Source organism: Leguminivora glycinivorella, chromosome Z, assembly GCF_023078275.1.
Source record: "Leguminivora glycinivorella isolate SPB_JAAS2020 chromosome Z, LegGlyc_1.1, whole genome shotgun sequence".
In the NCBI taxonomy this organism is placed as follows: Eukaryota; Metazoa; Arthropoda; class Insecta; order Lepidoptera; family Tortricidae; genus Leguminivora; species Leguminivora glycinivorella.
In genome coordinates, this window is record NC_062998.1 from 33,863,801 (window position 1) to 33,889,184 (window position 25,384).

The window sequence follows — 25,384 nt, forward strand, 5'->3', positions numbered from 1 at the left end:
ACTAATTTAAACCACAATTAAATGTATGATCTTATCGTAGTCGGCGGCCGTTAGTAACATTCGCCAGACCATGAACCTTCTATTTCATTTTACTTTGCCCATGGCGTATGAAGCAGCTAACAGGGTAAATTAGTACAGTATTGTAGTCGACTAAGTACAAAGCGATGTATCCACTTTTTCACCTTATTGTATTCTAATAAGGTGAAAAAACGGATACATCCCTTTGTAGTCGACTGTACTACGTCTGCTTAATCAAATATTTTGATAAACTAAACCGAAATATGGCACAGCAACTTGTCTGCGATATCCGAACTATTTACATCGCAACTCTAAGTATTTACAGGAATAGGTATAAAGTTCATTACATCACATTAGATACGTACACGACAAAAATGACCTTAGCTATCGTATTCCTGCACTATTTTCCCTAAACGGAACCACAAGGATACACCCGTAACTAATACCAAAGCTACGGTCGCACTATGTCACTCAATGAAAACAATAAGCGGCATTCATTACAAGGAAAGCTACATTTTCCGCGAGGAATCTGTGTCAGAATCTACATAGTGGGACGCGGCTGAGCGCCGGCGCGACACACTTGCCATAGTTGCACGAGATACGTTACATCACGTTACGGAATATGTTTTTATAACCCGGAAACATGTAACCCTTATGATTTATAGTAGTAAAAAGGTTTTTTTTTTCATAATCAAATACCAAGTATCATTTTAGTCAAATCAATGACAAGTAGACTTCCTCGCCACCTAAAATAAATTTTTGAAATGTTATTTTGAAGTAATTTTCATTTGAAACCTGTATGAAAGGACAGGCACTCGCGTTTCGCGCTCAACCAGTCAACGAAATTCACAACACAATTGAGATCAAAAAGAATACCAGCAGAGCATGTAGCCAAGAGTACAGTCGTTGACGTTCCGTGGCGAATGATACGCAACTGCCTCTGTCGCACCGGTAGGACCGATACGGAAGAGCGATAGAGATAGATAGCTACGAAAGAGATATTATCGTGAGCGTCTGTGCATTCGGCTACGCACACAGGTGTGCAATTGATGCGTAGAAACGGTACGCAATGCAACAGGTACCGTTACCGTTACTACGGCTCACTGCTAAACACAACAGCAACAGTACAAAAGAACGCAAGCGCCGATCTAGTGTTCGTCCATTACAGTCGCAATTGCATGCCCATTATGGTGTCCATATATAAATCATGTTTGTGCGTAAACATGACTTCATCCTTTTTCTTGCTATAGGCGAAGAAAACAGAAGTTTAAAATAATAAATAAATAAATATTTGGGGACTTTTTGGTTGAATATTGTACTATGGGTGTGCTAGGTTCATCCCACAAATAAATGCACTTACCGGGATTTGAACCCAGGACCGTGGCTTAGCAGGCAGGGTCATTACCGACTACGCCAGACCGGTCGTCAAAACATACCTATGTTGAAGCAAAAACGACTGAATTTACTTTAGGAGACTATAATCTTGTTTATCATGAGTTTTTACAAAACGAGGTAGATAATTAAATACAAAACTAGGTATATGATGAATTAATTTTTTTTTTACTAAGTAGTACAATATTATTATCTATTACAGGTAGTATAGGTACTACATATATACATATAGTATCGACTGCGTAGTAGAATCCTGTCCATAAATGCCGAAATCCTATCACCCAGTAATCTTATGCTGTATCTTGTATAGTTTACGTAATTCCTTTGAGTAGGAACTCAACAGATACAAAATTAACTCGTGATGTAATTAGTAACTAGCGTAGTAACGTAGTATCTAGTCTACGTATGCGCACGACAATTAACATGTTATCTATTACTATGGTATCCATACTAATCCATACTAATATTATAAATGGGAAAGTGTGTGTGTCTGTTTGTTTGTCCGTCTTTCACGGCAAAACGGAGCTACGAATTGACGTGATTTTTTAAGTGGAGATAGTTGAAGGGATGGAGAGTGACATAGGCTATTACTTTTTGTCTCTTTCTGTACATAGTTTTGTACCCAAAAGAAGCATTCATTTGGATAACAAGTCCGCCTCAGAAACCTAAATCTTGACGCAAATAATAGACGATATTTTAGTCATATAATAATATAGTTATTTATTTATGTGTAGATGTGTAAATGTACCCATAGATAATATCCATAAGTAACTAAGATGCAAACATAATTATGTTGCAAATGGGAATAAACATGGGAATGTCCTTCCAGGATTGAGGGACATTAAACTAGCATCTGTCTCGCAAAACGGGCCTAATGTGTATCAATGCCGTATACGTTTACGATATGTATTTATCATGATACCAGATCTACAAAAGCATAAAAATACAAATTCCACTAAACCTCCAATATGTACAGTCGCAGTGTGTGAGCAAGTCCGATTGTTGGACATTCGAATTTTCATCTTAGGTAACCAAACGACTCATATTGACAAGCTGGCTGATGATGTAGTCATTTCTATAAATACAACTTCCGTGACGTAATGATAACACGATTTATTACTAGATGAACGCTGAAACCAATTGCTTAGACAACGTTCGAGTTTTATTGGCGTTACTCAAAGAGAAAACTGTGAAATATTTTGTTTATTGTCGAAAATATTATTTGTTAAAGTCCCGTTAAAACAACGCAGTCTTGGAACTGCGCCAAAATACGCGGGCGGTACCGGAGTGGCTTAAATGTGTATAATAGAATCGCGGTTCTCTGCCAAACATCGGCATTCTACAACGAGTACCTCAGCACAATAAATAACATATTTACAACACATTTACTCCAGAACCCTTATTACAGTATTAACAATTGAATAGGCCGGTATAAATTAGATGTTTATCTAAATTCCATTAGCATATCTTATCTACACTATTGGTATCTGTTTTTGAAGTTGACCAATACATCGCTGCTCTAATAATAGTTATAACATTATCATAGATTAAGCAGAAAACTGAGACATGAAATTCGTAAACCTTTAACAGTCCCGATTCTTTAGGGTGTGACTAGGGCTTGCATTCCGGAATTCCGGAATCACGAAATTCCGGAATTTCGGACAATTTTTCCGATATTACAGTTCCGGAATTGAAACACATAATCTCGAAAATTCCGGAATTAAAAAAAGATATATTTTTGGACGAAAACGTGTAATATCAGCCTGGTTATTTTACAAAACTACCACCGCGTCTATAAAAGATATGTAAATTCATAAGTTAGACACTGCTCGGATTCAGGTAGTGCCTATTTTATGACCAAAAGGTTGCATCCAGGGCTAGTTAGAGCGAGATAGTGTAGTTTAACCCGCTAATATTATACCATTGTCACTTTCTGGTTTTGCTCTCAATTGTTTTAGCTAATAAGTGAAATATATAATCAGTTTAAAGTAAATATTTGCTGTAGAAAGTTGTGTTTTGTGATAATTTAAAATTACTAGCCGGGAGTTGAGTGTTATGCTATCTATACTGAAGGACAATTAAATATAAATAACATTAGGTACATTATTATTTTATTAGCGTTATTTATGCTCAATTTATTAGATCGAACTTAAATTTCAGTAATAATCTAAATTTTACTTCATAAAGTCTGTTCAGACGCCAATCGTAGTATTTGGTATTACATTCATTCACAAGCATAACGTAGTAGTTACTTTATACACTTTTCACAAAGACGTGTCCATATTTTACTAAACTCTATCTAAGTCTATTACCACTTACCACAAAATCAAAGGATTTGAGAAGCAAATGTATGGAAAATAATGAATATGAAAAGAATGATTTTTTTTTACAAAAAATTAAGGTGTACATGTACCTAGGAATAAATCATAAAATCTGTCTTTTTGGGCTAGCTTGGATATCTTTTGTCCCTACTCGAGTCTGATAAAGGTAATTCAATATTTCTTTTATTACAGTTATGTGAACAAGACGTTATGCCATTCTTGTAAATTATTACTTTTATATTATTTCGATGGACAATCGATAAAAAAAAAATTTAACGTTGACCACTACCAGAAAACTGGCACTAAAACGTCGTTTGTATCGTTAACTGTAGTTCGAAATAACTTGCAAGACCGATTTTGACACAAAATGGGCTTTCCTGTAAAATTACTAAAATGAAAATTTCAGTGTTATATGCCTTTCAGGTACGGAGTTATTGTCTTAAACGTCGATTAATAATAAATTTCAATTTAAAATTGTCTTATTTCATCAAAAACCCACCAGAAAACCAAACCAAAAAAAATTGTTCAATTCCGGAACTAGTTCCGGAATTCCGGAATTGAAGTCCAATCTCGAAAACCAGTTCCGGAATTGAAAATCGTCCGATATTGCAAGCCCTAGGTGTGACATATCAATAGGCCAGTCAATCCATACTATCCATACTAATATCCATCCATCCATACTAATATTATAAATGCGAAAGTAACTCTGTCTGTCTGTCTGTTACGCTTTCCCGCTTAAACCACGCAACCGATTTTGATGAAATTTGGAACAGACAATCTTTAGACCCTGAGACAGAACATAGGCTACTTTTTATTTCGAAAAAAAGGGATGAAGGGGTTGAAAAAGATGTTGAAAGTTTGTATGGGATTTCTTAATTTTAAATGATAAAACCATGAAACTTTATATTTTAGCACTTGATAAGAAATCATTAAACATATATTTAAAGTCACATACAGGTCGAACGCGATTAATTAACATTATTTTTACCTTTAAAATAAACATGCTGGGAAATAAACATTAACTAAAAGCGGGTAGATTATATTTATTTGTCTACCCCGAACATTTATATAAATTAATATCGGGTAGTTTTGTGTTGTTTACATCTCCGGTGACATTTTGCTGGGACGTCAGTCTTCCGCGACCACGGCCAGTGCAACCTGGCCGAAACGTTGGGAAAAAAGGTAAAAATAATGTTAATCGCGTTCGACCTGTATGTGACTTTAAATATGTGTACAAAGCGCGAGAACTTAAAGTGTTATATCATTAAACATCTTGATAAGGGATAGGGATAGGGATAGGGATAGGGATAGGGATAGGGATAGGGATAGGGATAGGGATAGGGATAGCGATAGGGATAGCGATAGGGAAAGCGATAGGGATAGCGATAGGGATAGCGATAGGGATAGCGATAGGGATAGCGATAGGGATAGGGATAGCGATAGCGATAGCGATAGCGATAGCGATAGCGATAGCGATACGGATACGGATACGGATACGGATAATATGGGTATCGTTAGCGGGATACGGATAATCGGTCGGCGGTCTCTTACAATCAATGTGCTCTAAGACGATCGTTGTTTGCTTGCTTGAAGATTACGTTTGCGATAAGTATAAGCAAAATGTAAAAAATTGTAAGGGATAATAGAAAAAAGTACTTTTTACCCACCGATCATAGTGTCGAAATACGGGCTATGTGGGATGTTTATAAAGGTTTCCCCAGCGTATATAGAATTACCTACGCTGTGGTCGATGTGTAATATTTCTACAATCATTGCAAGCAAAAGTATTATGTGCAATCGAAATAATCGCAGATAAATATACCTACAGAGAAACCTACGGTCCCTACGGATCCAAATGAAAATCTTAATGAATACTTTTATTACGCGGGCGAAGCCGCGGGTAAAAGCTAGTATGTAATAAAATAACACGAGGTCATTTCTACTTAAAACTTTGAAACATGAATCGCATGATACAATTCTACAAGATAAAATAGATTTTGTTTTAATTAAGACATTGATACCTACTTTAAATAAACAAGTAGGTACTGCATAAAATTGTCTACTGTTACTGCGATAATCATGAAAAAAATACTATGGAAACGCCCTATCTTTTACTTTCATGGAAAAATGTTTTAAGTTTAATTAGCTGTCCCTATGGACTCTATAGTTGAATATGGTATCAACAATAAACAGCTTCCTATGCGAAAAAGGGTTAAGCTGTTTTATTATCAGCACGGAAGTCTACCTATCTACCTCAATTAAAGACAAGTGGCTAGGGTTGTAAATAGAAAAAAAACCAAATGTTTTTTTTCAGAATTGTGAAAAAAAACATGAAAAAAAACCGAGCACCATGGTTTTTTTTCTAAATATGGTTTTTTTTCAGATGAACAAATAATACGACAATAACGGTTTTTCGTGAGTTGTAACGTGTTTCAATAACAATAAGGTACATTTTAATTCAATTAACATTCAGTATACAAACGTTTATTGGGGAATCCCCGATGCTGCGTGTAGCGTGGAGAGGCGGTGGTGTTGCCAACAGTAAATAGTGACAACTACCAACTACAAATTTCGTAAAACTTACTTTTATAAGACCAGAAATTAAAGTTATTTGATTAAATTCGTTTAATAGTTAACATTAAGTCTAAAAAACCGTATAAAAGTATTAACTACTTGCAAATTTTGAGATTTGTACTTTAGAAAAAAAACATACTCCAGAAAAAAAACTGTTTTTTTTCACGGTTTTTTTTCATGTTTTTTTTCAAGCCAGAAAAAAAACCGTTTTTTTGCAACCCTACAAGTGGCCCAGCGTGAGACCACTAGTACATTTAGAGTATAGACACTAAGTACATAAATGTCGGTTTTTTATCCATTAAGCATTAGAATTATATTCAACTACCTATTCAGGCAAAGTTATTCGTAACCACTTGTGTTCTGGCCCTTACATGACGACATTCCTGTCCTTAAGTGAGAAATAAATGTCTTTAAACCGAAGTGATTTGATCATAAGGATCCTTTTCTGGTGAAGTCTTTATCCGCACGAAGTAAAATAACCCTTCTCAAATGGATAGCCACATTAATTTTCCTTCACAATTTGAAGTGATGGTTAACTTACCTCGTTTTTGCCTCCTGTCATCACTGCTGCGTCGGACATCTTTGTCTTTGCGGAATTGTGTTTTCTTCGCAGGTTCTTTCTCAAATCGAGTTCCCTGGGAGCCCCACGTACCGGATCGGTCTCGCATTTGCGATTTCCGTCTGATAGAAGCGGGTGAAAGGATATTGCCATCTTTTACTGATTCTCCCGTGTTACTCGTCGACTCCTCCTTCTGTAAGACAACACGAAAATCTAAATAACTAAATAAGACAAAAAAATAAGAAAATCCAGTAGTATGCAATAAACACCACATGTTACATAATTCTATATGTATTCTTAGTGAAATACTTACTTCCTTTTCTTCACTTCTTTTAACCCATATATCTTCAGAACTCGTGGGTGATTCATCCACCGTAGATCTAATTTCTATGAGACTGCTGTCGAAATATTTTTTATCGTGATGGAGATTCTGGCCAGCGAAAATAGAACGCACACTAGGCCTTATTTCTTCCGCTCCCTTGGTGCCAAAATGTACGGTATGTGCATTGTGGACTTGTGATCGGAGCGCTTTTTCTACGACGGCAGATGGCAGCGGAGGTTCTGCAGTCGTTACTAAAAATTTGTGACGAGCACCCATGACCGTCCGTTTTGGTGGACCGACTGCTTCTCCCGAGGAGTCTCGGCTTTCAGACGAAATCTCCGTAGAATTTAAATTATCATTGTGATGCGTGTTGTCAACTAAATCTCTAGATTTGTGATTTTTTGATCCTATACTACTATTTGAAGCGCTTTCGGAGTATAACGACGAAAGGGCTAGATCTGGTTCTTTTTTCTCGTCATCTTCATCTTCTTCCCGGCACTGGGATAGGCGGCGGCGTTCCGTAAAAGGGAAAGTAGAGCTAGAATTCGGATTTAAACTGGAAAGGTTATTACAATGGTTCATAAAGTAGTGCTGGAAGAAGCTATCAGTTTCCGGCGTGTCGTTATTGTCGCCCTGGATGATGTCCTTGAGCGCGGCCAGCGATGTGATGGTGTTGTAATTGATGGCGTTGACGAGCTCGTCGCTGTCGGTGGAGCTGGCCGAGCTGGCGTCGTCCGCAGGCGGCGGCGGTGGCGGCGGCGGCGGTGGCGGCGGCGACGGCGCGCTCATCTCTCGATACGTCTCGTCCGCCTTATCGTCTTTGCACCTTTCAATTTTCTTTTTCTTTTCATTTTTACGCTCTCTTCTGTTTACTTTTACGTTACTAGTTGTTGCAGTTTCGGAATCCATTGGACAGCATGCGTATAAAATTCAATATAAAGTATATAAAGTCTAAGGCACTGATTACTTTGAGGTGTGTAAACCGTCACATCACAGTAAAAGTCACATGTTAATGTCTAATAAAGTAATATCTTGTGTTAAGTAATGTCGGAACTGAGTTGGCTGCACTCGTCACCGTACACACACCATGGTTGTGAAGCGGGTGTGCAAGTTGTCTTCAATGCACATATTACAACCCTGAAAAGAAAAATCGTTATTAAACTACAACACCGAATATCCTAAACAGTTCTTACATCAATAAATTGCTAGTTTTAGTATTATATGGTACGATGTAGGCAATGGCAGCACACACCTAACTGACTTAACCAAGTATGTAGTTAAGTGCAAGTAATTCTTGCTGAAATTTGTTAAAGGTCAAGGTTCACGTGGGACAAATAAAATCAACCAGCTTAAGTAAACAGCTTAGTTCAACATAGGCAATGGCAGCACACACCTAACTGACTTAACCAAGTATGTAGTTAAGTGCAAGTAATTCTTGCTGAAATTTGTTAAAGGTCAAGGTTCACGTGGGACAAATAAAATCAACCAGCTTAAGTAAACAGCTTAGTTCAACATCTTTATCCGACTAAAATACATAAGTGTGGAAAAGGTAGACTTTAAATGGTCTGTAAACCTTATTGAACTATAGTCCCATTACGAATTGAACGGAATAAACGTAAACAAACTGCTGTCACTGTCAAAGTAACACGTGCACACGTGCAGCTCAAGTCAGGGGTTCTCAAAGTAAGGGCCGAGAGAAAATCAAATTACTTTCAACTAGTTATTAACGATCACTCTATTACATACTAAAAAATCGTGAAGCGATCGAACACAATGACTGTTATATTATGTTATGATCCAATGCAAGTCAATATAGAAATCGGTCCAAAATAGATGATTTCCTGTCATATCAGATACTCACAAAACCAATAATTTAATTTATAACCACCTATTACCACCATCGCATTTGAAGAAGACGGTTTTAATTATAGTAATTAAAAATCACTGCCACCTAGTCTCAAAAGTTGCTAAAAAATAATGTTTAGCGGCCCGCTACTTGGTCGCCCAGGTACATTTCCACAGTAATACCAGTGCAATATACAAACTACCCGACAAAAACGGCTTTTTAATTTCAATAAATATACCAAAACGTTTAGTGATTCAATTTATTTTCGTTTAAAAAGAGTCATTATTTGTGTAGTGGAACATGTAAAGATTTTTATTAAACCTGTAAAATATCGGCAATTTTAATGCCTCGAATGGTGCAATTTTTTTATAGCACCGGCCACACTTTTGTTTACAATAATTCCGGCTAATTAAAAATAGGAGTATAAGTACACTATTGCAGAGTATGTACACTACTGCACTGATTTTCGAATGATTTCTATAAAGAATGGAGCTGGAGAAATAAACATCCTGTACTTACCATAAATTAAACGCCTACTAGAAACTACTAAACGATCTAACTGGCGGCCTAAGTTTTAATAGACGATGATGAATGACCATGTACGTGAATAAAACTGCTCGACCGACCATGCTGGCAAACATAAGCTACAGATGTTAGACATAACACATCATTGATTTATATTTGTTTTTATTGGACTTGACCTAATCTGTGAACATCTGTCTATGGTAAATAACGGATTCCAAATAAAAAACAACCATGACTCAGAAACAAATTATTTGTGTGACGAACGCAGATTGATCACACAAATAAATGCATTTCTTTATAATAGGTACAGTCACCAGCAAAAATAAGTGATGATTTATGTACCTTGTGATATTAACGGCTTGTTTGAAATGTCATACGAAATTGTCAATGATTAAAAGCGACAAGGTACCAGCAGCGGTTGGTCCATACCATACAAGCCGATTCCCACCGGCTTGCCTAAATTGATTACTAATGTAAGTACCTAATGTTTAAAGTAGGTTTCTTTTTGCTCAGTGTTGCCTAGCAGAAATCTTCACCAGCCGCCACTGCAAGGTACAGAAATCATCACTTCTTTATGGCGGTGACCGTAATATATAGGGATTACGTTTGATGCTGGGAATCGATTTTTGAACGTCGTCGACCACTCGATTTAGCAAATTTCGTTAATGAAATATCTTCCATTTCGAATAGTGAGCGAGAGGTAGTAGAGAATTGCCTACGCTCGTTTTCCAAAACGACAACATTTAATTGAATTGGAGAGGACTGAAAATCTAGTACAAATGATACCTTGCCATAATCATCAAAGTAAACAGTTATCAGTCCATTAGCCGACTGTAAAATGAACCACAGCCATCGGAAGAGTGTCGGCCGTATAGACAGCTATCACAATGTCAATATTTGAGTTGAGATAATTCCTGAGCTTATTCCAATTACATTAAATGTCACACGGTCACACCTCAACAACCAGGAAACCGTTTCTTTCTGAATGAAGGCCACAGGTATTTATTTGATTGCCTATTGATAAGTAGAGATTTCTTTGTCTAACATTCAAAAACATTTTTATGGCGATGTGGACTTAATTATGAAATGTTATTCGATATTTGCCAGTCGCTTGTCGCGGTGAATGAAAACATCGTGAGGAAACCGGACTAATTCCAATAGGGCCTAGTTTAAACTCTGTTTGAAGGTCTGATGGCAGTCGCTTACCTACAAATAGTATCAATGCCATGATTTGGCAGCCAAATCATGGCAGTAATTGTCAAAGCAGACCGTAGCCGGACTAACGCCAAGAAGTTAAAAGTGACTTAAAAAGGCAAAAATTTACAAGCAAATACCTAAATAATATTCGGGAAAAACATTTATAATTATGCTTATCAAACTAGAATGGAGTTAATGGAATTCTCCCTGTATAAGTCATTATTATTAGCACCGCTTAGGTACAGTCAAGTGCAAAAATACGTATCGATTTTATCCGCTCAAAAATATGTACCGAGACCTTATTCCGCCGACATAAAGTGCTATGGGACATATTTTTGATAAGTTGTACGCACCCATATTTTTACACTTGACTGTACCACGTAGTTTCTTATATTTAAGTACCAATTTATTATATCTACGTATTGTAATGCACTTAACAATAATAACAGTCACCTACGTAAACACCCGATATTGAAGAGGCAACTTGCACTGGAAACTATTTCATGATTTCTCTGAAAGATAATAACAAGTATTTCAATACAAAATAGAGTATCTCTAGTATGAACTAAATTTAAAAAAAAAAACGGGCACCGATATCCCACACCAAAAGGTAAACTATAAAGCGAAATCAAGAAAACTCCACTTTACGTGTAATGCTCTGGTTTACTAGGATAGTAGTGACGTTACATGGTGCCGTCTCCGTACCAGTCCGAAGTATGGAGACGGATGCTATATGACCTTAGGAAACCCGATCTTAAAAAGGGAAGAACCCTAAATATTTTTTCTCTCATTTTAGTAGAAACAATTGTTGGAATCATTAGTTAATCGTTGTCTGAATCACTCGGTCACGGAAAAACCCCTCGGACGGAAAGATAAACTGAGAAACTGACGATTCCTATTATTTATCTACGGAACTCTAAAAACGGCTTAGTAGGTACCTTACGGTGAAGCGGACAAATAGACTGACAGATTACCAGTCAGGCAGTTACTTTTAGATCTTGTAAGAGTACTAAGAGTTCGTATAATTTATGGATGTTCTTTATTGGTACAACAGGATTGAGGATATTAGAATCGTGTTAGTACTGTCAACGCGTCTTGGTCTAGTATTAATCTAGTTCAAATGACTAACGCATAATAACAGACACGTTAATTTCATAAACTTGCAAAGTCGCCGTCATAGGTATCAATTTCCATTATCCGATCCGATATCGGATGTAGGAAGGATTTCAAAGGCAAATGTTAAAGATCGCACCTTTCATCATCCTCATCCTCCTTGCGTTATCCCGGCATTCGCCACGGCTCATGGGAGCCTGGGGTCCGCTTTGACAAATAATCCCAAGATCGCACCTTTAATATATAAAATATCGAAAACACACTTAGAGTGCGTGTTCAGAATATTCAGATATTATTGAGCACCTCGGGCGCCCACATATATCTGATGGCGACTGTAAATATGACCCACTGAATGCACATAGTGGCCTTGAGCCTTGCGAGGAAACCGTTATCTGTCAGAAAACGTATATCACTGTCCTTTTCTATCAGAACTGATATCTAATTGCATCCTTCTCAGTCTGCCATACCGATTGACAATTAATGGTGCCCATTACACGCCGACACACCGTTGTCACACAGACCGCGATATTAACACGCTATTTGAATATATCACACATCAGTGTACCTATTACTAGTTGTTGTGGGCGATTTTAGAGTGACGCATACCAATTACTGTTTGTACACATTTCCATTAACCTACTATGAGTGCGGCGTACCTAGGCGAGGAGATACGCTAATTGATAAACTTCTGTGACTTCTATGATTAATATTAGGGACTCGCCCAACTGCCCAACTTATTGGTTAGCACAGCAGTATGTGTATTTATCTGTCCTTACCTTGTTCCAGAATATAACCATATTTAATATGGGAATAAATTTAGTTTTTGTCACTTGTTTACATGACTCTGTGCTTCACTATCGCTCTTATAAATCCTATTAAATATTGAAAATGAACAAACTAGCATTTTTGTGGTAGTTGTAAAGTCATTTCATGATGTGTGATGTCACATCTATTAAGCATCTTTGTAGAACATGGCAGCAGTTTTTCTAACAGACTATTTGTTTTGTAGTTGTCACTGACGGGACAGACAGAATACCAAGTACCAACCTCAAACCAAACCGCATTTGTAATTAGCATTAAATAAGTAATTTGTGAAGCAAGAATTTTTGATTGTTGTATGAAAGCGAGGACCTGACAAAACTAATCTGGCTAGATGAGAAAACATGCATCGGAGCTTGACTAAACAAACTTTATTGAGCTGTGACAAGTGATAAGTTAAGATTTTAATTGGTGGTTGATGTGCATGTTCCTGTTGAATGATATTATTTCAGGTAATTGGTTGAAATCTAACTGTACCGAAATGATCGAAAGATCTTTGGAAACAATTTAATTACTGTTTATGAACATCAAATCTATAACGCATTTTTGGGACTTTATGTAAATTGTGTACTTTGTGGCTAAGGAGTTGATGGTCCTTTGCACCCAATCTTGGAAAGAGCATTATTTATTTAATGTATATTGTAAGAGCTGTTTGTAACCAGAATGTTCTTATTGTTAGTTGGTAAACTACTGTCCCAAGGATTCAAATATATGAGTAATGGACATTAAATTGTGTAAAATAAATTTGTTATTCAAAAAATACATTTAATAACAGAGCAAGTGAATCAGAAATTTTACTACTTCCAAATGTAATTTATTTCTTACATGTGCCATCAGATACTTGGCATTAAATTTATTTATTATGTATGAAACAAAACATAATCTACCAGTTAGCTTCTGATAATGAACCTAACATCCTGTCCAATATAACGGAAATAAAAAAAGCATGATGTATACCAGCATAATCATGGTGTATATAATTTTTCATTTCATTTCATATTTCATTTCATAAGCATGGTTATACCTTTAAAACTTCAACCAAATATTGTTAACCCTCTACCTGAAGCCCTAATTTAAAAAGAGCCAATTAAATGCCTGCTCCACTAGTTGTCCAGCATTAGGAAATTGTAAGCAACATAACTGTATTTGAAACTTTTTTTTAAACATGAAAGAGAAAAGAATGTTCAATATGACATTTGCTATATAATTGTTACATATTTGTTTTGACTTATTTTTCTTATTCTCAAACAATTTTTCTAGGGACATAACATTGCTTACCATTTTTATGCAAATAAATGAGGTAAACATTAATTAATATTAAGATAGTCATTGTTACTACCAAATATCTTAAATATATCAAAATATCCATGTTGTATTTAGGTACCTAGGTGACATATGGACTCACTGAGGATCAATATTTTAAAATTGCATTTAGACTATTTATCGTGAGATGTGTGCAGTTTTAAAAAGGTAGTATGTTTTATACAAGTAGTAAAATTTATGGATTAGGAGACTCAAATTGTTCCATTCAGAGAATCCTCCGCCAGTCTTATGAATAGAAACTGATGTGGTAATATGAACTTGCCAAACTTTACAAGACGGTTAAGCAAACTTAGTAATTAGTTGAACAAATTTGCCATTCTTGATGTATTAGAGCATTGGATTTCAAGTACCTACAAACTTTGAATGTTTCATGCAGTATGTAGTAACTAGCGTTACGGAAGAAGGGCGTGATGACAAATACATATTATATAAGATATTAATTTCAAACTACCTGAACAGAGCTGATACTACGCGGGCTTATAACTATTAGGGAGACGTAACGAATTAATTATTACAATACGAACCGTAAACACATCAATGTCAACCACTGTACTTAAAGATAGTAAAGGATCCGATCCATCACATATTAAAAAAACACAGTAATTTAAAATACTATTTTTCACACGTTCTAATTACTTTATACTTGTATAATTGATAAAAAAATATGAAATTTTGTAATCACTCATACGAAACACTCCGTTGACTTGACAACTAATCTGATGTCACTTAGCTAATACAGATAAAAGTATACCATAGACAAAGAAACAGGAGTATTATGCCATCGACATACAATATCAGCATGGCTCTTGAATAGTCTTTGACTTGATCAAGACTCGACTCTTTCCATCGGTGTGGATCAATGGATTCTTTGGTGCCGATACTGCCGATCCGATCCGGAGTATGTGGATTGTGGATGCCTTGGTGTGGTACGGTCTACCATAGATCTAGAGATATTAAGCTAGATTGAGTAGTTAGGCCAAAAAGTGTGTCCACAGAGGGTAAAGTTGGGGCTGGTGTCCCTCTCGCACATATTGCCACTGTCCATGAAGCATAGAGATAAAGGAGCAACCTCTTTATGTATCAGGAGTGCACATATAAAAGAAAAAATAGGTGGCGCTGCAATCGCAGCTACAGGTTTGGCAATCTCTTAGCCTTCTCGATAGTGACCCCGCCTACGGAGCAAGAGGTCCCGGGTTCAAATCCTGATGGGAGCTTTTCTTATTTTTTTTTCTACAGATATTTTTTCCTGAATTATTTTATTTTTTTAATATCCAAAAATATTTTGTTTAGTGTTGAGAAAATTAAAATACAAAAAAAATCAAAAACAAAAAGATCGCTGTCAGGATCGAACCCGAGAACATCCGCATACGAAGCCAGCGCATTTGTAACTGCAATTAATAGGCCTCAGCTGGTCATTTTTGCGACTGTCCTACTTCGACAGATTTTCCTCCTTACCTCTATTCTCCATGCCACTGTCAAAATCATTTGAATGACGTCATCACCGTCATAATTTGGGGATACCAGGTCAATATTCAAAGTTACTAACAAATCTACTAATACCCAAAGACCTTTACAGGGGACAGCTCAATCACATTTTTTGCCATACGAAATTAAACCTTATTACTGAAACAGAAAGTCGATCGTATCAGACTAGCGAAAACGGTCCACATGAGAGGACATTGTTTGGGCTGGTGTCCCTCTCGCACGTGTTGCCAGTGTTAATGAGGTTCCCATATTAGCAAGGGCGGCTCACTCCGCAATTCTATCGCCGCGCTACAAGTACATGCTACCGGCCGCGAGTTCGCGGCCTAATCAGGGGTGGCGCGCGTTCTCACGGAACGCACGTTCGCACTTTCTATTGTTACATTACGTAGCGAGTTTTTTTCAAGGTTCATATACGATGTCCACGTGTGGAATGGCTAATAATGCTTAGTTAAATAGACATCATGAATAAAATAGGACAATCTTACACTGATCTTATTGATTAAGTCTAACGGAAAAGTTCAATAAGGCTTGTGATGCTGAAGGCTGCAACAAAAATATATAAATACTGTATATATACCTAGAAATTAACCAAGACTTGAATATATAGTATAACTATTTATCTGAGAATTAATGCGTTTTAATCCATAGGCAACCCTATCCTCCGACGCTGCGCACGTGCGGTTCGTTTCTTTGTTAGAATTTTGTAGGCATTTAAAAAGGCGGCATTTCGTGAACATCAAAGCAGTGGGCCTTCTGTACTTGTACTATTATATATTCTGTGATATTAGTAGTATTTTTATCTGTATATTACCTGACTTTATAACTTCTTATTTTATTTTAATGTTATATTCAAACTAGGGTTTCGATATATTTCAAAAAATTTGAAAATAATTATAATGTAATTATTTTGATGCCAGTAAATCAAAGATTTGTATAATTAAAAAATACTTTCAATTGGGTGTTAGTAGATTTAGTAGTAACTTTGAAAATTGACTGGTATCCCCAATTTATGACAGTGATGACGTCACTGAATAATGTTGACATTGTTAGCAAGTGCGAGAGGGACACCAGCCCAAACAATTACCTCTCATGTGGACACACTTTTTGACCTAACCAAACAATCTAGTTTAATAATTCTAAATCTATGCTAATACCCAATTAAAGGTTTTTTTTTTTTTAATTGCGCAAATCTTTGGTTTTATGGCGTCATAATAATGACTTACCAATTCGTTACAAGGTATTAATACCCTTGCCTCGATATAATACTAAAATAATTTAAGAAGGTTATAAACTTAGTTATCAGTTATCATACAGGTAAAAATACTACTACTATAGTAAGATCTTTAACACTGGTCACACGTGCGAGAGGGACACCAGCCCCACCCTCTCATGTGGACACATTTTTACTAGTCTGACACGTAAGGTGACAGACCCAATCATGGACAGTTTAAGATAAAATTTTGCCTATTTTTGATATTTCACTGATACATATAAAAATTCTACCGCTAAGCGTGTTAAAACTTGAATGTCCTATCCTTCTTTTACATTTCAAGCGTATTACAGAATAGATATTGCTAATGGTTTCCTCATAAATAACAAATTAAAACGGGGTGTTTTTTCTCCAGTCATGGACGGCAGTTCTCCAGTAATGGATCCCCTATTATGGACAGTGAAGTTAGTTCAAAATTTTACTTTTAAAGCCAACTGATACTCAATGAGTCAATTTTATACACCCAAAATAAAATTAGTTTGCGTTATTTTAACATGGGATGTTTCTTGTAAATTTTGGTTTCGTAAATTGTTCCTTGTCCATTATAGGAGGTACGCAGTTTTCCGGTTCCAGTTATGGACACTGGCAAAATAATACTATTTCTTTATATCTTTGGAGTAACAAACTAGTATGTTTTATACCTTATCTCATGGTTAATGCAGTAAGTAAAACTCATTCAAGTTTACACCGAGTATTATTTTTTTATTATTTTATACATGAACTCAACTCTCTTAGCAACATGACTAAGAGTTCGTCCAAATATTTTTTTCAGTAAAGTGATGACTTTTATCTTGCCGCCAAATCCTTCAGAAATAACCGAATTAAATGAAACTTCAAAATCAAGTAGCTCTATGACTCTTGTTTATGGTACAATGACGTCAGTTTTTAGAAACTTATTTTTTAGGATTTGTGGTTTTTTTTGTCCATCATGGCATCACCGTCCATTATAGGGTATTTTACCTTACGCCTTTCTAGACCGGTAATAAGGTTCAATTTAGTATGGCAAAAAAAGTGTGAGCTCAGTCCCTATTGAAGGCCCATGATTCATTTCATTTCAAATCAATATTGAATGAGAAAACGGGACGACACTAATACGATGCTGCCACTTTTTAACCGCCGCCTCAAATCTCTCAAGAAAGGTGGTTTTCAAGTCGTCTGTATGTTTTTTTTTTTTAATGTTTGTTCCACGATATCTGCGTCGTTACGAGACCGATTTAAAAAAAAAATTTGATTGAATGTATATGCATACAGATTGGTCCCATTTTTCTCAGAACCCAGTTCTGATGATGGGATCCTGGAGAAATCGAGGGAACTCCTCAAATCTGAAAGGCATACATTTGGTGATTTTTATGTTTTTTAAGGAACAGCATGCATTTACGTACGGAACAGTGACTTTTGGTGCATTGGAACTGCTGATGATGGTCAGAACGGAACTCCTCAAATCTGAACGGCACGCTCATAATGACTTTGGTATTTTTATAAGAACAGCGTGCACTTCCGTCCAGAACAGTGACATTTGGTGCAGTAGAACTGCTGATGATGATCAGGACGGAACTCCTCAAATCTGAACGGCACGCTTATAGTGACTTTGGTATTTTTATAAGAACAGCATGCACTTACGTCCAGAACAGTGACATTTGGTGCAGTGGAACTGCTGATGATGGTCAGAACCGAACTCAAATCTGAACGGCACACTTATAGTGACTTTGGTATTTTTATAAGAACAGCATGCACTTACGTCCAGAACAGTGACATTTGGTGCAGCGGAACTGCTGACGAAGATCAGATCGGAACTCCTTAAATCGAACGGCACACTTATAGTGACTTTGGTATTTTTATAAGAATAGCAATAGCATGCATTTAAGTTCAGAACAGTGACATTTATTTAGTTAATATCTGGGCAACCGAGCTTCGCTCGGTTCTGTTTCGTATCCTTGACATGTGTCGCCATCTAGTTCAAAAATTAATAGTACCTACATCGAGCGAAAGAATTCTCAGCCTTAACAACACAACTACTCCACACGAGATGGCGCGCATTTCGCCACAAAAACTCAAATAGTGTATTTTTCTATTCGTTTTAGCCTTGACCTGTGTCGCCATCTAGTGTTTGCAATAAATAGTACTTACATCAACCGAAAGAATTCTGTCTTAACAGTACAACTACTGCACACGAGATGGCGCGCGAAGAAAAACGCATGAAAACTCGAAAATTCGCGTTTTCCGGGACCTAAGGATAAGTTAGACCGATTTTTCACCCCCAAAAACCCCCACATAACAAATTTCTGCGAAATCGTTAGAGCGGTTTCCGAGATCGTCAGTGTAAATAAATATATATAAATAAATAAATAAATAAATAAATATACAAGAATTGCTCGTTTAAAAGTATAAGATATGTTTGTGAAGAATATTGAGTTTTCAAGTCAAATTTTGTCAAGCTTCGATTTCTTATAATCGGATTCATGAGGAATTGTTGAGGAAACTCCTCAAACCTTAACGGTATACGTATATTCATTTGTGTTGCCATCAAATAATTAAAATATTAAAAGCAGTTTAAAAAATACCTATACATTTCTACATAATCCAACATTCGCAGTAGCTTTCACCAGAACCCCAAAGGCGGCGGTTTTTTTTTCTTAAAAATTATTAGTTTCTATTCTTTTGTCTCTTTTCGGTCAGAATGTGCACAGTCATCTTAGGGACGTGGCTTGCGGCTGACAAAACCATCCAGCGCGCCAGATTTCTGTCATATGTCCGAAAGTTCAACGTTATGTCCACGGCTTATATTATGGCCGCTGTACACATATGGCCAACGGTTCCACCAGCCCTTTGTGAAACCCCTTGGCCAAGATAAGAGCCGCTGTTTACACATTGGCGAACCAATCACTTGGCATTGGCTCTTCATGAAAGACGGACGTGGAATGGAAAAGTCTAGGAAATTCTAGGTCATAGACGTTGTCAGAAAAATTTGATTAAAAAATAATAACCCCGTAGTAAAATTAAATTATTTGAAATATTAACATTTTTTTGAATATTCTGATAAGAACATTTATTTTTTTTAGGAAATACATTAAACATTTGCAAGGTTATTTTATTTCCTAAAATCTACACTATTATTGGCATAGATAAACTTATTATTTTCGTAAATATTTCACTACTCTCCTCTCTGACGGCTGACGACCAACTGAATGAAGCGCCAACGTGTAAACGCAGTTGGCCATTGGCGCCAAGATCCTTTGATGTGTGGATAAAAAACCGACACCAATCGGTTGGCCGGCAAGCGCAAGCGCCAACTGCCAATTTACGGCCAAGTAGTCCTCTACACGCTTGGCCAAGGGGGTTGGTGAAACCGTTGGCCATATGTGTACAGGGGCCATTACGTCCGATAGTTTGCACTATTCAGTGTATATTCATTATCTGGATACCTACCTTTAGGCCTAGCACATGATTGCCGCGAGACAGATGACACGTCTTCTTCTAACTGTATTAATGACATAAGGACGGGTAGCCTATCTCGCGGCGACATACTCTCGCGGCAATCATGTGCTAACCCTGCTGCTGTGAGCCGCTGTCTCCATAAAACGTACCTTCCTAAACCTTGACGTTTTCACTAGTTTACAAATTTATTGAAAATGTAGGGGCAAAGGTTTCATTACTCATAGAAAAATTGAATTTCGCGCCATTTTTAGTGCCATAATTTCGTAGACCGTCTATAGATATATAGATCTTTATTTGCATTCCAATATGTTACATGGGCATATACATAATGGACCCTGGAAAAAGTGTAGCAAAACATTGTTTACAAACACCTTATAATACTAGTAATTACGATAAATTTTACAAATTTTTCAAATATATCATCTTGATGATATAACACCAATATAGTATAGGAGATCAAGAAATCTTGTCACTAAAACAGGCGCGGATTTTAAATTCTCCATTGGATATTTGGTAAACCTTCGCCCCTACATTTTTCAGTTGCCGTTTTTAGTGTCAAAATTACCATTTTAAATGACCACTGGGCCTCACCAAGGCCGCGAGAGCGAAAAAAAGATCTATTTTGTCGTCCTCCGCGTAAAGGCCTTCTATACATTAAGCCTCCGCCACACATAAAGCGTTTTGATAGCGGAGCGCAATGATAGCGGTGCGCCGGACGAACGCTGGCGTTCCGCTCGCAATCCGCGCTCGTTAGTTCCCGCCGGCGTCCGCTGGGCGCAACACCAGCGTTCGTCCGGCGCACCGCTAACGCTTCGCCTACGCTCTCAAAACGCGCATGTGTGGCCGAGCTTTTACTATGAAAGGCGCAGTTTCAAGCTAAAGTAGGTAAAAGGCGAATTATTAATATTCGATTCGGCGGTCCAGCCGGCTACCTTCCATCAACTTCCATTGATGGTCGACTCTGAAGTCCAATACTTAAAATTGTGTAGGAATGTTTTCCCACGTTTCCATTTCACGGAAAATAGCATTAAATTTTAATGGAATTTTCGTATGTTTCAATATTTTGTTGAGTGGGTTGTGAGTGGGTTCAATAAAAATTCTGCGATCTTTCTCTTTTCGCGCAGTTTCATCATCATCATGCTGTTATTCGCCACGTACGGCTCATGAGAGGCTATTATCACAATAGTATTATGGTTTAGGATGTGCCATAGTGATGCACCCTGGCGCATCTCCCTACTTTTTTTCATTCAATCAACGGATACAAACAAAAACCAAACATGTTTTGCATACAATGAAACACTTTATTTGTTAAAATATCAACAAACATTAAACATAGTTTGTAGGTGACAGGTTAAATAAAACGCATAATTTCCAAAATACGATGCCAAAAACCGTGGTACGAGCGAGGAGTCAACGCGGCGGGTCTCAGTTCGCGAAATGTACAACTACCTTCATTTTACTTAGGTGCAGCGCATGACTTGGGCTCGCTACCCACCATTGTTTTTATGTAGCTTTAATTCCAAAGTTTTAATCTAGATGGCGTTACATGTGCCAAAATAAGTAAGCAAACTTAATAAATAAATCCTAAAGTACAGTTCACATAAAACATATATGCGTCGCCTACAATCCCACCCCCTTAGTGATGACTAGTTATCACGAGCCATCTCTGGTGCAAGTAAGGCGACGCGTGTGACGGGGCGGCGTAAAATGCCCGTGCGCGTACGGACGTCAACAACGCGAGTACGCCCATCATTACCAACGTGTGTCGCACTCACTATTCCGTGCCGCCATGATCCACGATCTAAGTTAGGTTCGGCTATAATTACGTAATCTCCTACCTGTAATGAGCGATTTTCGCGCGTCCACTTTTGCCGCGGAAGAAGTGTTGGCAAATACTCCTTGAGCCAACGTGCCCAAAACATATCAGTTAGATGTTGCGCTATCCGCCACTGACGTCTTAGCTGGAGGTCGCCATTGTCGTACTTACCAAAAGCTGGTCCATTTGAGGACGTACCAATCAAGAAGTGATTGGGGGTCAGAGCCTCAGGATAGTTAGGATCAACCGATACGTACGTGATAGGACGGCTGTTGACGAGGGCTTCAACTTCAGCCATCAATGTTGAAAGGGTCTCTGGCCGTGGGGCGCGCTCCTTGAGAACAGCTCGCAGGGATGATTTAAAAGTACGCACCATTCGTTCCCACGCGCCAGCCATTTCTGGGGCGCCCGGGGGAATAAATTTCCACTCAATTCCTCTCACGAGTCCATCATTGCGCAGGGCATCGCTGTCTAGTTCAGCAATACTGCGTTTCAATTCCATGTGGGCACCTCTAAGATTGGTCCCATTATCGCAGTATATCATGGTAGGGGTACCTCTGCGTGCTATCATCCGTCTCAAACCCATTATGGTAGAGTCAGTTGTAAGGTTTTCCGTTATTTCGACATGTACGGCTCGAATGGTCAGACATGTGAATAACATTCCATACCGTTTCTGCCTACCACGACCTACGGTTACCTCCATGGGGCCGAAAAAGTCGACCCCGGTGAACGAGAACGGACGACGGTTGTGCTGCAGCCGTGCAGCGGGCAGGTCACCCATACGCTGCGGCTGCGGCGTGGCGCGACGATATCTGCACAGCAGACAATGGGCTGCGACTGCGCGTACAGTTGGTCGCAGTTGCAGAATCCAATAGCGCTGCCTTAGCTCATTAACTACCAGTTCTTGAGCTCTGTGCAGTGCTCGCCTGTGGTAGTGTTCTACGAGCAGTCTGGTGATTCGATGCTTGCCATCAAGAATCACTGGTCTCTTCGTAGACTCATTGACTCCAACAGTCTTGTCGATACGGCCCTCTACACGTAGTAGGCCCGCATCGTCGAGATAGGGCGTTAACTGTAGCAGTCGGCTATCTTTCGATAACGGCTTATTGTTCCTTAAACAGGCAATTTCTGTAAGAAACGAATCATGTTGACATTTTTTAATCAACAAGTCCTCTGCCGATTGTAACAGTTCGGTGTCGATTCGATCGCATTTATGCTGACATTTTTTAATAAACAACAATACCCGTGCAGTAGTCATAAGTAATCGAATCCACGACGAAAAGTAATTTTCGTTAGGTACCGGCAACGTACTAGTACAGTCGGCTGAGGATACAACATTAATGACCTTACGTTCGCAAATAGCTTCTTCAAGCTGCTTGGAGCTCTTGAGATCCTTGGGCCACTCACCTTCGCGTTCACGCAAGAAGTTTGGCCCCTGGAACCATACGTCATCGTACTGCAGTGGTGGCGCGTCCTCACGAGTGGCTACGTCGGCTACGTTCAAGGACGTGGGGACGTAACGCCACTCTGACGCACTGGTCAACTCGTCAATCTCACCGAGGCGGTGAGCGACGTATGTTTTAAAGTCTCTAGGGTCACTGCGAATCCACTGGAGGGCGGTATTTGAATCCGTCCAGAAATATCGCTTGTTTGGCTTAATGTCTTTGTGCTCGTTCTGTATTGTGGCGGCCAGACGAGCAGAGAGCAAGCAACCTTGAAGCTCTAGCCTCGGTATAGAGACCGGACGTAGTTGGGTCACTCTGCTTTTACTCGCCACAAAACATACATTTATAGTTCCATCTGAGCGAACAAAGCGCCAATAAACAACAGCGGCATATGCCTTACTACTGGCATCGCAAAATGCATGTAATTCGGTATGTATGATGGTGGGGTCACTTACCCCATCCGCCGAATCATCGTAGCACGGCGTCCATGGCCCCGCGGCCGCGTAGTGTCGAGGGATGCGCAGCGACGCTAGTAGTTTAAGCTCGTCGAGCCACCTTACCCAGCGCGCGTGCTCCTCTGGTCGGATGTGGTCGTTCCACTCCACGCCACTACGGTGAACATCCTGAAATATTATTTTGCTCTTTATAATAAAAGGCGATAAAAAACCGTGAAGATCATAAACCGACATGATGAGGCTAAGCATTTTTGCTTTCGTCGGAGCCTCAGATCCATTTAATACCTCCTGAGGGACACGATTAAATGAAATCTTAAATCCAAAAGTATCATCTGAAGGATGAAACATTAACCCTAAGGTGCGCTCGGTTGTGTTCATAACTCCGTCCTTGAAGTGAACAGCTGTTTGCGCGAGCGCGTCAGTAGGTATATTTTTCAATACCTCCTGACTATTGCTTGACCAGTTTCGTATCTCAAATCCACCGCTCTTGTGAATAAGAGTAATTTGTTCAACCAACTTAACTGCATTTTCTACACTGCTAGTTGAATATAAACAGTCATCCATGTAATGACTATTTACAATAACATTTACTGCCTCCGGATATAAATCTTCATACCTAGATGCATTTTTATTCTTAATGAATTGTGCTATAAAAGGACTGCAAGTGGCACCAAACAATAGACTTTGCATAACACATGTTTTTACGGGCGAGCCCGGAGCTTCCTGCCATAAAAAACGAAGTACATGTTGATCTTCGGGCCTTATTTTCACCCTTAAAAACATGTCCTTAATGTCCCCAATTATAACTATTTTATTCTCACGAAATCTCAACATAATCCCCATAAGTGAATTATATAAGTCTGGTCCCGTTAATAAATAACTATTAAGACAATTCCCATTTACTTTTGCAGCACAATCATAAACAAGTCTCAACTTACCAGGTTTGTTGGGGTTCTGAATTCCGAAGTGCGGGAGATACCATATGCGGTCGGCCGAAAGTTCATTTTCCTTGAGCTCACGTGCGTAGCCAGAGGCAAACAGTTTGTTTACCTCTATTCGGTAGCGATCTGCGTACGCGTGATCTTTAACAAACTTGCGCATTAAAGACTGTAGGCGCGTAAGGGCAGCTTCGCGTGTGTCTGGCATGGCGAATACGTCCTTCTTGAACGGCAGACCCACTTCCCATTGATTTCCGATAAGGCGCGCTGAATCTTCTAGGATCTGCAACGCCCTTAAATGATCGCTATTTTCACGGCGTAAGGTTGAAATTCCTATGGAGTCTAGGGAAAAAGAATGTTTAATTAAATCATTTAGTTCACCTATATTTTCGCCATCTGTGTGACTGAGATGGAACACATTGGCAGCGTTAGAGTGAGTGCGACCACAATTACCATGAATTGACCATCCTAACTTGCACAGAGATCCATAGGGCTCGGTTTCACTACCATGAATTATTTCTATCGGAGCGA

At 38.4% G+C, this 25,384-nt stretch overlaps 2 protein-coding genes across 3 annotated transcripts in view; both read right to left on the bottom strand.

The window, feature by feature from the left end:
- LOC125240562 overlaps positions 1–14,687 on the bottom strand; it is a 104,793-nt gene extending 90,106 nt beyond the window's left edge. Inside the window, exons 1-3 of one of the 2 annotated variants that reach the window (XM_048148494.1) lie at positions 14,534–14,687; positions 7,178–8,323; positions 6,847–7,054 (exon numbers count right to left, since the gene is read on the bottom strand). In XM_048148494.1, the coding sequence (XP_048004451.1) occupies positions 6,847–7,054; positions 7,178–8,095 (1,126 nt within the window). In that variant the 5' untranslated portion in view covers positions 8,096–8,323; positions 14,534–14,687. Of the gene's footprint in view, positions 1–6,846; positions 7,058–7,177; positions 8,324–14,533 lie in introns of both variants that reach the window. The other variant, XM_048148493.1, reaches the window with a different exon arrangement.
- LOC125240464 lies at positions 8,316–24,919 on the bottom strand. The gene is made up of 3 exons (XM_048148357.1): positions 24,854–24,919; positions 22,187–24,083; positions 8,316–8,323 (listed from the first exon to the last, which is right to left on the bottom strand). The coding sequence occupies exons 1-3, from the start codon at positions 24,917–24,919 to the stop codon at positions 8,316–8,318; spliced, it is 1,971 nt and encodes a 656-aa protein (XP_048004314.1).
- Between the last annotated feature and the right edge of the window lie 465 nt (positions 24,920–25,384).